This window comes from Triticum aestivum, chromosome 5D, assembly GCF_018294505.1.
Source record: "Triticum aestivum cultivar Chinese Spring chromosome 5D, IWGSC CS RefSeq v2.1, whole genome shotgun sequence".
NCBI lineage: Eukaryota > Viridiplantae > Streptophyta > Magnoliopsida > Poales > Poaceae > Triticum > Triticum aestivum.
Genome location: NC_057808.1, coordinates 50,714,806 through 50,727,606, shown reverse-complemented (window position 1 = coordinate 50,727,606; position 12,801 = coordinate 50,714,806). Strand labels below are relative to the sequence as shown.

General features: G+C 48.6%; 1 protein-coding gene across 1 annotated transcript; it reads right to left on the bottom strand.

Annotated features, from left to right (window-relative positions):
* Positions 1-2,647: 2,647 nt before the first annotated feature.
* On the bottom strand, positions 2,648-8,617 carry LOC123119380 (homeobox-leucine zipper protein HOX33). The gene is made up of 18 exons (XM_044539177.1): positions 8,185-8,617; positions 6,812-6,980; positions 6,566-6,672; positions 6,391-6,481; positions 6,201-6,296; positions 6,009-6,122; positions 5,827-5,910; positions 5,418-5,573; positions 5,253-5,327; positions 5,011-5,117; positions 4,729-4,921; positions 4,406-4,594; positions 4,236-4,316; positions 4,021-4,155; positions 3,614-3,939; positions 3,403-3,508; positions 3,145-3,294; positions 2,648-3,043 (listed from the first exon to the last, which is right to left on the bottom strand). The coding sequence occupies exons 1-18, from the start codon at positions 8,502-8,504 to the stop codon at positions 2,891-2,893; spliced, it is 2,652 nt and encodes an 883-aa protein (XP_044395112.1). The 5' UTR covers positions 8,505-8,617; the 3' UTR covers positions 2,648-2,890.
* Between the last annotated feature and the right edge of the window lie 4,184 nt (positions 8,618-12,801).

Genomic DNA, 12,801 nt, shown 5'->3' with positions numbered 1-12,801 from the left:
TTAGGTTGCGGAAGTCGGTGGTGGTTATGCGGAAGTTATGGTGGAAGCCCTAGGCAAGGATGCCAAAATGCCAAAAATTTGATGGAGTCAAATGGTGATGGAACCTATCTAGATGGATAGAGGATGTCAATAGCTACTCAACGAGCTAAAGAACGCGAAAATCGGACTCCGGATGTGGAAGTTATGGACAAAACGGTGAAACGGGGAAAGCTGAAATCCCAGGGGCCGGATGTCCGGGGTTGAGCCCGGATTTCCGGGGCTGTCTGTCCAGACCCGCGCGCGAAAAAGCGCTCCAGGAGCCGGATGTCCGGGCTAAGGCCGGATGTCCGGGGTGGCCGGATGTCCGGGCTCCAAATCCGAGGATGAACTCGAGGAACTCGATATTGGGGCGGAAATTGATGATTTCAGGGGTAAAATTGCCGAGATTTCGTGGATGGAAAGTGGGGGAAAGCTAGATCCACAAGTAACAAAGCAAATCCATGGATCAAAATCAACAAAACATCATCAAACCAACAAATCACAAAAAAATTGGGGGCTATTTTTGGTGGGGCAATTTTCGAATTTGGGACAAAATCAACAAAACAAGGCTAGAAAACACAACGGGGAGGCTCCGAAATCGTCATCAACGTGGCTCATGATACCAATATGATGTAGGGTGGAACCCTAGGTGGCCGATCTTTTGCTTGGCCGGCGGGAAGAAATAGATGCTGGACCTCGGACCGTCTAGCTCGCCGCGGCCTGCCCCACCAGGCTGCTTGCCCCTTGTGCGACCAAGAGCCGGAGACTTTGAATCATGTGCTCATCCAGTGCGTTTTCGCCAGAGTAGTGTGGCACCAGGTGTTTGGCGCGCTCGGTAGACCAGAGCTCACTCCGGAGGCCAGCGACACGGTGGTGGATTGGTGCAATGCCTGCGCCCAGAGGGCCCCCTCCAAGAAGGAAGCGAAGGACATACGGACCATGGCGTCGCTGGTTTTATGGGAGCTCTGGAAGCATCGGAATGCGATCGTTTTTGAGGGGGCGACCCCTTCTACCACGGTGTTGATCGCTAGGGTTGAGTGCGAGGCCCGGGCTTGGAGTACGGCTGGTCTGCTTAAGGGCAACCTCTCCTCCTTCCTTGTGATGTAGGGCAGAACCCTAGGTGGCCGAACTTTCACGAAAGGAGCGGATCCCTACGAAGAACGTGATGAACACGAGGGGAAAACACGAGGGAAACACGAGAGGAACACGAGAGAAATCACTCAACCAACAAGAATAGATCACACATGCGCTAGATCGATGAACACAAAGGTAAGATACAAGATCCAAAGTCAACAAAGGACGATACAAAGGTAACCGGTTCTTCTCCGTAAGGAGGTCTTGATGGGGCCACCCAAGAGGGGGTCTTGAATCCAAGGTGATCTTCTCCAAAGAGGGGCCGCAGTCTTTCTCGAGGAGGAGATTCGTAATGGATGAGCAAAGCTCTATCTCTAAATGAGCTAATCCTTTGCTGACCCTAACTAGGAGGAGGTGGGGGAGTATATATAGTATAAGGGACGAAGGGGTACATGGGCCTCGGCCCAGATGCGCTGCACGCAGGCAGAGGGGGGCCGGATGTCCGGGCGACGGGCCGGATGTCCGGGCCTTCCCGAGACGCCGGATGTCCGGGCGCTGGGGCCGGATGTCCGGGCCTTCCCGAGACGCCGGATGTCCGGGCGCTGGGGCCGGATGTCCGGGCCTTCCCGAGACGCCGGATGTCCGGGCGCTGGGGCCGGATGTCCGGGCCTTCCCGAGACGCCGGATATCCGGGCTGGCAGGGTCCAGCTTCTATGATGGGGCACCGGATTTCCGGGAGCTGGGCCGGATGTCCGGCGGCTCACGACGGGCCGGATGTCCGGGCCTGGGGGCCGGATGTCCGGGCTGACTTGGTTCAGCTTCGGGTGTCTTCTGTGATGGGCGCCGGATTTCCGGGGGTCGGGCCGGATGTCCGGGCTGGGGCCGGATGTCCGAGGCCTGTAGTAGCTGTCTCTTTTTCCTTCTCCTTCCTTCGCTTCCGCGCACGCTTGGCCTTGGTCCTTGGGTTCTCCATGGTCTCCTCGGGTGTACCTGAGTATGAACAAGGTCCGCGCTTGAAGTAGCATCCATGTCTTGCATGCGGAAAGGGAAGATTTGGAAAGGAGCGAGTTCACCTTGTATTGTAATCGCATGTAAGACTTTGGCGGATGGGGCTCTTTACCCACTTTCTCTCTATAATATAGCGTGTATCCTCAAAAAAACTTTGCATATAAGCAGACCACTAACCAATGTTTGTCGACAATGTCCATGTTTGCTCTTTTTGTTAACTTTTCGGATTTTACTCTTCATGACAGGAGCATACGAGCTCAGGTGTAGACTGACACTTCTGTTCCTGTGGGGATTAGTGGATAGAATGGAATTCAAGTTTATGAAAGAAAACATTCAAAACTACTTCCTCCGTTACAAAACATTTGAAGTTCCAGGGTTTGCTCTAAGTCAAACTCATTTAGGTTCGACCAAATCTAAGAGAAACGTACCCACATGTACAACACCAGATTAGTTTTATTTGATTTTTAACGTCTCATCTCGCATTTGGCACCGGGGACTAGAACTTAGCTATTGTACTCTGCGATCGAACAGTCCTGACACAGGGGTGGGCACGCAAAAGCAAAATACAGGAACCGCAAGCCACTGTTCGGTTCATCACACTGACAGTTACACACATACATAGGTCTTCTTGTCGATAACACAGGAAGGAATGCCAACTATGTTTCGGTTCACGGCAACAAACATATCAGGTTCTCAACAAAGATGCAAACCAACATACCATAGCTAGGATGGGTAACAGGACGGGCGACAGGAAGGTCTTTTGCTCAAGCAGCAGATAGGTAGATGGTGGTCACAGGAAGGTCCAGTTGACGAACATGAAGGCGAGGCAGTGCGGGGCGCCCGCCACGTCGTCGCCCACCACCTTCCACGCCACCGCCTGCTCGTACGACGCCTGCCGCCCCATGCTCGACTTGCACACGCCACCAGGGAGGTACGCAAAGCCCTGTATCAAATGCAACATCCCGTTCAGTCCTACTCTACTGAAAGACAATATATACAGTATACAGGTGCATTGCTGCTGGTCAGTTGGTTAGTTGAAGTTACCTGCTGCATGACCTTGGAGAACTCGGCGCACAGCGCCTTGCGCCCCTCGTCGTCCAGGATCGCCTCCAGCGAGATGTCCTGCAGGTTCACCAGCGTCGTCTCCAGCATGTCCAGGGCCGCGTTGTTGCCAAAGGTGAACATCGGAGCAGGCTGCCCAAAGTTACCCTTGTCAGGTTAGGTGGCGGTTTCAGGACAGGGAAGTGTTTTCGTTTCTTTTGAAATAGCAGGCACAGGCAAAACGATCGAGTAAAAAATCACCTTCAGAGAGCAGCAGAGTATGGCGTCGCTGTGGTTCCACAGAAGCTTCAGGGGAGAATCGGCTTCTTCAGTGTCCGACCAACGGATCTCTTCTCCAGTGTGAGCCCTGCAAGTTTTACACAACTACTTAAGAAACAGTGGGCAAGAGAAGCATACAGGATTTCAGGATAAGGCCGCAATGTGCCGGGCTGAGTAGAGGGTTTTATTTTACCTGTAGCTCCTGCCAATCCAGCTAGCAAGTGTAAGCGCCTCAGGAGAGCCTGGAGGGTGCTTCAGTTGGATCTGTGAGCCGAGGCGAGAAGGAGCTATCGCCATGGCCACCCTCTGCACGGACGCCATCACAGCCCTCACATACTGCCTCGCCATTGCTGCCACGCTTTCACGGAGGTGGTTCTCGAATGAGAACTGGAAGGCGATGGTCAGGACCGATCTCGTGCTGCATCCACCAGGGGAGTCACCTGAACCACGCAAAGCTCCACCAGATCCAACCTCCAGGGCAGACGCAAGGTCGAGTGTGCGTGTGGCAGATGGCACATCCTGCAGTCCAAACGTATAGTCAACCAGTTAGTATTAGCAGTATCACAACAGAAACAAGATTAGCCTTAGGAATATCCTAACCGTCTTTGTGTCAAGTGGTATCACACGGAAGCCTGAGGGTAGCAGCGGCGCATCATCAGCAAAAGATTCATCGATAGGTGCAAAGACAAGCTGCGCGCAAGCGCCTGAAGCATTCTCATCAACACCGCTGCAAAGCTGAAGTTTCAAAATAACATCACAGTCAGGACAGAGCAACTATAGAACAACCTAAAGAAACAGTCAGAAAAATACCATACCTGCAGAAGGTACATATCTCGCGCAAGAAGCACCTCCTCATGGCTAAAACCATGTCCTTCCAGCCTAAGGACCTCAAGGAACTACATATAAAAAGAATTTAGCTTGATGCACTGATATTGGCAATCCATTATGCTGATGGAACTGGGAAAGGGCTGAATTAACTCTTTACCTCTTCATGCTCCAAGGTGTGCGCAAGTGGCAGTATAACCTGATTTCCCATGAACCCACCAGCTCTTAAACCTGGAACTGCATATGGGCTGGCCCTCAAAGAGGCAGCAGAATAAGCATCAACACCAGGATCGGCCCATTCCGAGCGATGCTCCCTCAGAAATCGCACAAGCAAAGCAGGAGGGACATCCTACATTATCCAGAAGTACACTTGGTTAAATATGATAGGAGGAATAATTCTGGTGATGTGGAACAACCGAACAAGCATGAAGATTGTCTATGTAAAAAGAGGATCTATAAACTGAATGGGGTATCAGTAAATACCTGCACTAGCATTGATGCCTTTGCACACAAAATGCCACCTCCGATAGCAGAAAAGAGCGGGGAAGGGCTTATGTGGGACCCGACAAGCTTGTTTGGCGATGAGTTTACTGTAATGGTAATATCCTCAGCACCATCACTCGTCAACAAAGACCAACCATCATCTGGAAATCCACTCACAGCATCGTTGAAGCCTCTGCAAAGTCAGTGTATCGAGTTTAGAGACATTGTAGACAAATGCAGATGATGGCTTGAAAACCACATGGCCATTCTAATGTTACTGACCTGCTGAGCCTTTGACTGAAGGTTCTGAGAACTGCAGGCTGGCGCCCAGCACCATAGGGGATTTCACCACTTGATTCATGCGCGATTTGCCTGATGTGTCGCAGTGCCTGCACATAAAGAGCCATTAGATGAAGAGAAAACCATTTGCCTGATATGTCACTGGTGCATCTGTAAAATAACAAATTCAGCTTTACTACAGAAGGCCAACGAATGGCAACAATCAAATGGAATGGCACACATACCGCAATAGTCATCTTCTGTGCAACGATCTTCGGAGATTCATAGAGCGGTCTAAGGACTTCAGGCACACTCCAAGCCTATGAATACATAGAATTTATAAGATGCGTTTCTTGGAACAGTATTCAAGTGCGACACTCACTGATATGAAAGCTACTGTTGTTACTTACATCCAAATCAACATGATCCACAATGTGGATCATGGAGCCGCCTCCCTCGCATGGTCGAATCAGATAACCACTAGGGAGCACCTCGGCTCTGATAAAACCAGGAGTGTTAGGCCCAGATGGACCACCCGTGGACTGAGTCAATGACCTTTCACAGATCTGCAGAACAACAGCATCACATTATAAGCAACACTGTGGGGTACTTACTGCAACTTTGAAGAAATGCCAGTAAAAGCACCATTACATGCAGAATCATTACACTACAGTTGGAAGTCACAGTAATAATGTTCATCCAAACAGATTGAGCCCAATCAGAACATGACAAAGACCAACAACAATCAACAGCAACCAACAAGAGGCTTGTATAATTTTTGGTAAGATCATAACAAGCAATTAAAGATCAGTTTAATACCACAAGGCTGCCATCATCAAGTCCGCAGGTGTAGCGGAGTGTCCAGAAGTCGCGTGGTGCCGCCAAAGTCGTCGGTGCATAAGTCTAAGAAATTGAAATGGCAATGATCATCAGCACAAACAGATTCACTAGTACAGCAACAAGCACACATAACTGCAACTCATTTCTGAGCAGATACACACCTGCATGTAGATTAACTCGATAGTTCCACCATTACCCGTAGGGAAAACATGGAGGATATCAACGCAACGACAGTCGCGATACCAAGATGGACGATCCTTGAGGATCTCGGCAACCTAAAACAAAGCTTGTTAGGAGCTGCCTTATGACCGCAGAAGGTAAACATGGAGCAATGGCAATGAGCAACATCATACCTTTGTGGGCTCAAGGCTCACAAGACCGCAAGCTCGGGCTGCTACGCCAATACAATTGTGCGAAACAGCGATGATTCCAATGGAATCCGGACCAGGCTGTAACCAAGTTCCAGTTTAGAGCGGTTAGAACAAACTTGGTAGAAAACCAGCACTTTGTGCACTACTATCATGTATACAATGAATGCATTACCTTCATTCCCATCATTTGCACCCATTCGACAGCGGTTCCGGTCGCCTTGGACAGGAACGCTGTCAAGGTCTCCTCACCGATTGCGAGAAGACTGCACACACAAACGGCATCTCAGCAAAACATGCATCGACCAAACCCAGTTTACCTAAGAAATGAGACTAGGCATTGCACTTACCCAGCTGGGTTGTTCGCATCCCTCTGCGGACGCGGGGCTGCTAGGGCTTGCTGCTGACCACTCGTCACCACAGACTCGCAGCTCGTGTCCGTGGTGGCCGCAGAAGCCTGCAAAATTGCAAAAAAAAAAAAATTGTCACCACAGGTGAAATAGGAAAGGCAGTAGCCATTGAATCCTCCAAATCAGCCACACAGCATGAAACCATATCAAGCACACATAGCATCTAGAAGGGCAGTGTGAGCTCACCTTGTGGATCTTAGTCTTGAGGCTCTTGACCGACGCGTTCTCGTAGACGAGACGCGACACCTGCTTCTGCAGCCGGTCATTCTCCTCCATCAGCAGCTTGTTCATCGCGGTCAGCTTCCGGTTCACCGTCTGCATGCGGGAGGACTCCTTGCGCTGCTTCTCCCGGCACCTATCACAAGAAAAGCCACACACTTCAGTTCAGTGGCATGCGCACCTGGATAAAACTAGTGCTGAAAGGATAGCGGTGGCCTCTAACATAATGATATTCTTGTTATTAGGCAAAGGCAAGATCCTGCTATGTGCCCCCTTATGTCATAAAGCGTGCCTCATCAAATCAAACAGGAACAAGGCACAAAAAGTCCTTTGCAAAAGAGACAAATGGTTAATACTACTATGCAAATGGAACAGATATGTGTGAATCATTGCCTAATTGACAGCGATGTGTGTGTGTGTGTGCCTGCATCTGTGAAAGTTCACACCAGATTTCAACATCTTGTAATGGGCAAGAGATTCTTGGGTCATGTTTCCCCTTCATGGGTACAGTGTGATACTAGCAAACTATACTACCAAGAAGTGATGTTCTTCTTCATGTTCTAACACAGATTTACCAAGCATAGAAAAAAGATGTTGTGCTACATGTACACATCCAGTAAAGATTCAACAAGAAAGGAAATAAAATAACATAATAAGAAGAGATGAAATTAAATATAAAATAGCACAGTAAACAAGAACAACAGCACACGAGCCGGTGGCGAACTGGCAAGGATGCACAGGAAACAAGAAATGCCTGAGGGAATATCTGTTGGAGAAAACCCATTGCAGACCCAAAACAGCAGCCCAGATTTGGGAGTGACAGTGAGCCCAAATCTTCCCATATAAATCCAGTGAAAGACATGTGAGGCTGTTTGACCACGAAATCCACAAATGGCAAAGAACAGTGGAGGTGCAGAGCCCAAATCAGTGCGGAGAGCTTGTCAAAATCTTGAGAAGATGCTCGAATACAAATAGAGCTTAAACAAAGACCAGATTCGAGCAAACGGTCCGTTTTTTAGGCGTTTGTTTACACAGAACCACCACACAGAAAAATTAACCCCAAAAATGGAGACGCATTTGAACTTTCGCAAGAACAGAGTAAAGAAGGCACCACATAAACTCTACCAAAAGAACCTGCGACACCCAAAACTCCCTAAAGTTTGGGTATTTCCGCAAGAAAATCACAGGAACTCGCCGCATTACTGAAACCCAAGCCCCCTAAAAATGCACATCTCCGAGAGGGCAGAAGGAAGATGACTTCCCGCATTCCCGGCAGCGGCAGAGCAAAACCTAGAGCGGGCCAGATCGGAGGGAAAGAGGGAGAGGGAGCGGGTGCTGACCTTCGGTTCTGGAACCAGACCTTGATCTGCTTGGGCTCGATGTTGCAGAGGATGGGGCAGTCCCGGATGATCTGCTGGCGGCGGAGGGAGCTGGGCTTGGGGCACTCGTTGTAGACGCGCTCCAGCGCCTCCACCTGCTCCGGCGTGTAGCGGACGTACTTGCCCGTGTCCACCTGCGGCGCCGCCGCCCCCGGGGAGAGCCTCGCCATCTTCTTCCCGGCGCCGCTGCCGGTTGCTTGTGGTGCCGCTGCCACTACCCGAAGAGGAAGAGGATGAGGAGGAGGAGGATGGGAAGGAGGCCAAGGACGGTGGCGCGTCATGGCCTGCGAGAGGGAGAGGAGGGAGCGTGGCGTGCTGCGCTGCGGGGGGTCGCCATGCCGTTCGCTTTCCGGTTTCTTGGGGGGTGGTTGGCGTTGGAAGGGGTGAGCACGCCCTGCCTCCCCTCGTTTTAATACTGCGGCCGGTCCAGTGGCCAACCCAGGAGTGAGAGAGAGTGACCCCTCTCTCTCTCTCTCTACACTCACTCTCTCTCTCTCTCTACACACTCTCTCTCCCCCTCTCTCTCTACACTTTTGTGTAGAGTATATTTGAGATGAGAATGAAACATTTCCTTTCCTGAGATGATTATTTTGTTACTTTCTTTCTTATTAGGATGCTTCTTAAATCAATTTATGCAAGAACAATTCATTGCATGTTTCACAAACTGTACTGTATATTACTGCATGTTTACAAATTACTGCTAGTACTAATCAAAGGGGGCTAAAGCTAATTTTTCTTGTTAATGTTGAAACTAATCTTGTCCTTGTTTGCACTTGTGTCTAAAAAACTTAAAAATGATTGAGGTTCAAAGCAGAGAGCTCCAAAACGGAATGGGGTTGGGCATGGTTACAGTGGATGGGACATGAGAAGACAGCTTTAAGCATTGCATCGCAAAGCTCCAGTGTCACAGAAGTAGTAGGATTCTTTAGGAATCGCAGAGAGAACCCAGGAGAAAGATTCTTCAGGCGTGGAGAGAGGGTAGCAGTAAAAAAACATTGCCAGCGCTTTCTAGAAACCAGTGTGAGTATTTTAAATTATTTAAAATTCAAGCTTCTATTCTTTCAAGATTGTCACTACTACCTTTTTTCATACAATCTTTTATCCCCTGTGTTATAAACAAGCTGGTGCTCCAAAAGCAGAAGTGAAAACATGTACTGCTGGATGAACAAGTGTGCGAAGATGTATGGTTTTTGCTGCAAGACATTGGCATGGAAAGAATGACCGGCCAGCCAGCTCGAGAAAAATGAAGAAAAAGAAGAGAAAAAGAGATGAGATGGGATGAAATGATGCAGACTGGCGGGCCTGCAGGAAAGAAAAGGCTTTTTATGCTCTGTTATCAATACTGTTGCTCCTGCAAATCTAAACAGTCAAAGCCACTGCGCCATCGCCGCAGACACCACAGGATCCTCTGCGAGCACACCACCGAGTAGGTACATAGAATTCGTAGACGGCATCCAGGATGGGTGTCCGCAGTAGATCCTGGGAGTAGGTCCGGCCCTGGGTGGCGCTAGGCCCGTGCGCTGGACTAGGACGAGAGGGGCGAGACGAGGCCCACCCGGGTTGACCGGTCTACAACCGTGCGATCAGCTAGCGCCCCCTAGGCCTGGACGGCTGCGATTCGACCGCGTGGCAACTCCACCGTTTCTTTTGTTTTCAGCAATAGTGCTATTTTCTTACCGAAACGTGCTCTCTCTTTTACTAGTTTGTTTTCTGCGGATTACCGAAAATGTACTTTACCACTGGAAGATTCGTAATACTGTAAACCATGGCAATTCCCTTACATGTACATTCGGCTTCGGATGATCTCTATTTCCAGCTTAACTTTTCTGAGTTTAGATTATTCCGTTCCATGAACCTAGACCGCTAAGTTCACACTAGAACTCCGCCTTCGCGTCCGCCATGAAAAAGCCATCTGCCTCCTCCGTGGCCTCGTCCTCTTCCTTCGGCAGCTCCTCCTCCAATGCCTTCATTTTCGACACCTCCTCCTCCTCCTCCTCCATCACCGCAAGCTCAACAACACGATGTGCTTCCTCCACGGTGTGCATCTCGGCTTGGATCTCCGCCCGGCATTCGGGCATGAGCATCTTGTAATATGGGATATTCTCTCGGACCATGGCGGACGGCGGTGAGCTCGGATTGGAAGGCAGTTGCGGTGACTGGCGGGAGGACGGGAATGGGGACGGGGCTAGGGTTGCCTCGTTGTCTAGCTTAAATAGCCGGATTTAGCACCTCGTGCGGCGTGTCGGACCGGCGCCGTGAATGTGTCTACACCAAACAAGAGGAGGCGCCTGGCGGACGTGTGGCTTCTCGCATGGGTCCCTCCCATCAGTCTGACATGGCAGACGCGTTCATGCGTGCCTGGGCTTCCCCGTTTCTGCCCCAGATACGGGTTCGGTTTGAGGGTGCTAGACGACCAGGACGTATATGTCTGGTCTGAGGAGGGCAGTTAGGTAGCAATTTTGTGATTGGTCGCTGACCAGGTCGTTCGCCCAAACATGTAGGGAGATTTGAGAGGTCCAGCCATATATGCTCTTACAGATATGGCTTATTCTTGTATCTTTGGAGAGAGATCCAAATATAAAACTGAAAGTGCATTTTATATACTCCTATCGGGTTTGGTTGATTAATGACAAAGGAATTGAGACGACTAACAATTTATCAACTTTATTTTAGGATATTAGTGCTCACATGCGAGAGAAAAATCAAGGTTTTTTATTTCATGCTCTGGTTCTTTAGTACTACTCGTTTTTCCACTCTAATTGTCCTCACTTTCTCCCTCACTAGTAGAACAACGACCTTACGTGAGACACATTAGTCCCGGTTTGTAACTGAACCGGCACTAATGTGCTCATTAGTGCCGGTTCCAACGGCGACGGCGGGCGCCTGTCATTAGTACCGGTTCATGATGAACCTTTAGTACCGGTTCGTGGCACGAACCGGTACTAATGAGGTGGTGGCAGGCTTGTGTCAGGCTGGGGCCCCACCAGCACCTTTAGTACCGGTTGGTTATATGAACCGGGACTAGAGATGCACCTTTAGTCCCGGTTCGTATAACCAACCGGTACTAACGGTCATCCTATATAAACCCCTTCGTCGAGTCCGAGCGCTCTGTTCTTCCCCTTTCCCCTCCCCTCTATTTTCTTCCTCTTCCTCTCGAGCTCGCACTTCATTTTTGCCAAAATTTGTGAAGATTTGAAGGCACCCCATCCATCCAAGTGATCACAAAGGTTAGCAACATTGTCCTTTCATCTCTCATTGCTAGATTAGCTCTTGCAATGCTCTATAAGTATAGTGATTTGTGGGTTTTATTTTGGGAGGAATTATATGTGGTAGTATTTGATTTATATGCAATTTGGGGTCAAAATAACTCTTAGTTTGCACGTGTAGGTGTGGTTCACTTAGTGCCTCCCGTCTCCGTCCTAACCACCGTCGATCGCCCGCACCGTCCCGTCGTCGGCACCACCTTATGGTGAGCCTCTTGTTCTTATCTTTTTAATATAAAAAAAATCATGTTTGTGTGATTTAGATATATAGTTACTCGTATAATTATCTTACCCGGACGTTGTTTGTTATACATAGTGCCAATGTTTTGACATCCGTCCCCGTCGGCCCTCGTCCGGGTTATGATTCGGATGTGGTATTTCTCTTTTATAACTATTTGTTGCATTTCGTGTTTATGACAAATTATGCCCATCAAGTTGACATAGATATTTTTATCTAGGAGGTATGTGAACCGGAAATTCCAACCGACCCTATTGTCGAGAGGTTAAATTTAGTTGAAAGAGAAAACGAGTATTTGAAAGAAAAAATGAAAAGAATTGAGGGGGGAGAAGATGGAATTGGAGTTGCATGTTGTCGATGTCGCCGATGATCACAAGATCAAGATGGAGAAAATGCGCTTGAAGATTAGAAAGATTAGAAAATATGCCATTGATAGTGAGGCTTGGTATCATTATTGAAGGAAATATGCCCTAGAGGCAATAATAAAGTTGTTATTTATATTTCCTTATATCATGATAACTGTTTATTATTCATGCTAGAATTGTATTAACCGGAAACTTAGTACATGTGTGAATACATAGATAAAACAGAGTATCCATAGTATGCCTCTACTTGACTAGCTCGTTAATCAAAGATGGTTATGTTTCCTGACCATAGACATGTGTTGCCATTTGATGAACGGGATCACATCATTAGAGAATGAAGTGATGGACAAGACCCATCCGTTAGCTTAGCATTATGATCGTTGAGTTTTATTGCTATTGCTTTCTTCATGACTTATACATGTTCCTCTGACTATGAGATTATGCAACTCCCGAATACCGGAGGAACACCTTGTGTGCTATCAAACGTCACAACATAACTGGGTGATTATAAAGATGCTCTACAGGTGTCTCTGAAGGTGTTTTTTGGGTTAGCATAGATCGAGATTAGGATTTGTCACTCCGCGTATCGGAGAGGTGTCTCTGGGCCCTCTCGGTAATGCATATCACTATAAGCCTTGCAAGCAATGTGACTAATGAGTTAGTTACGAAATGATGCATTACGGAACGAGTAAAGAGACTTGCCGGTAACGAG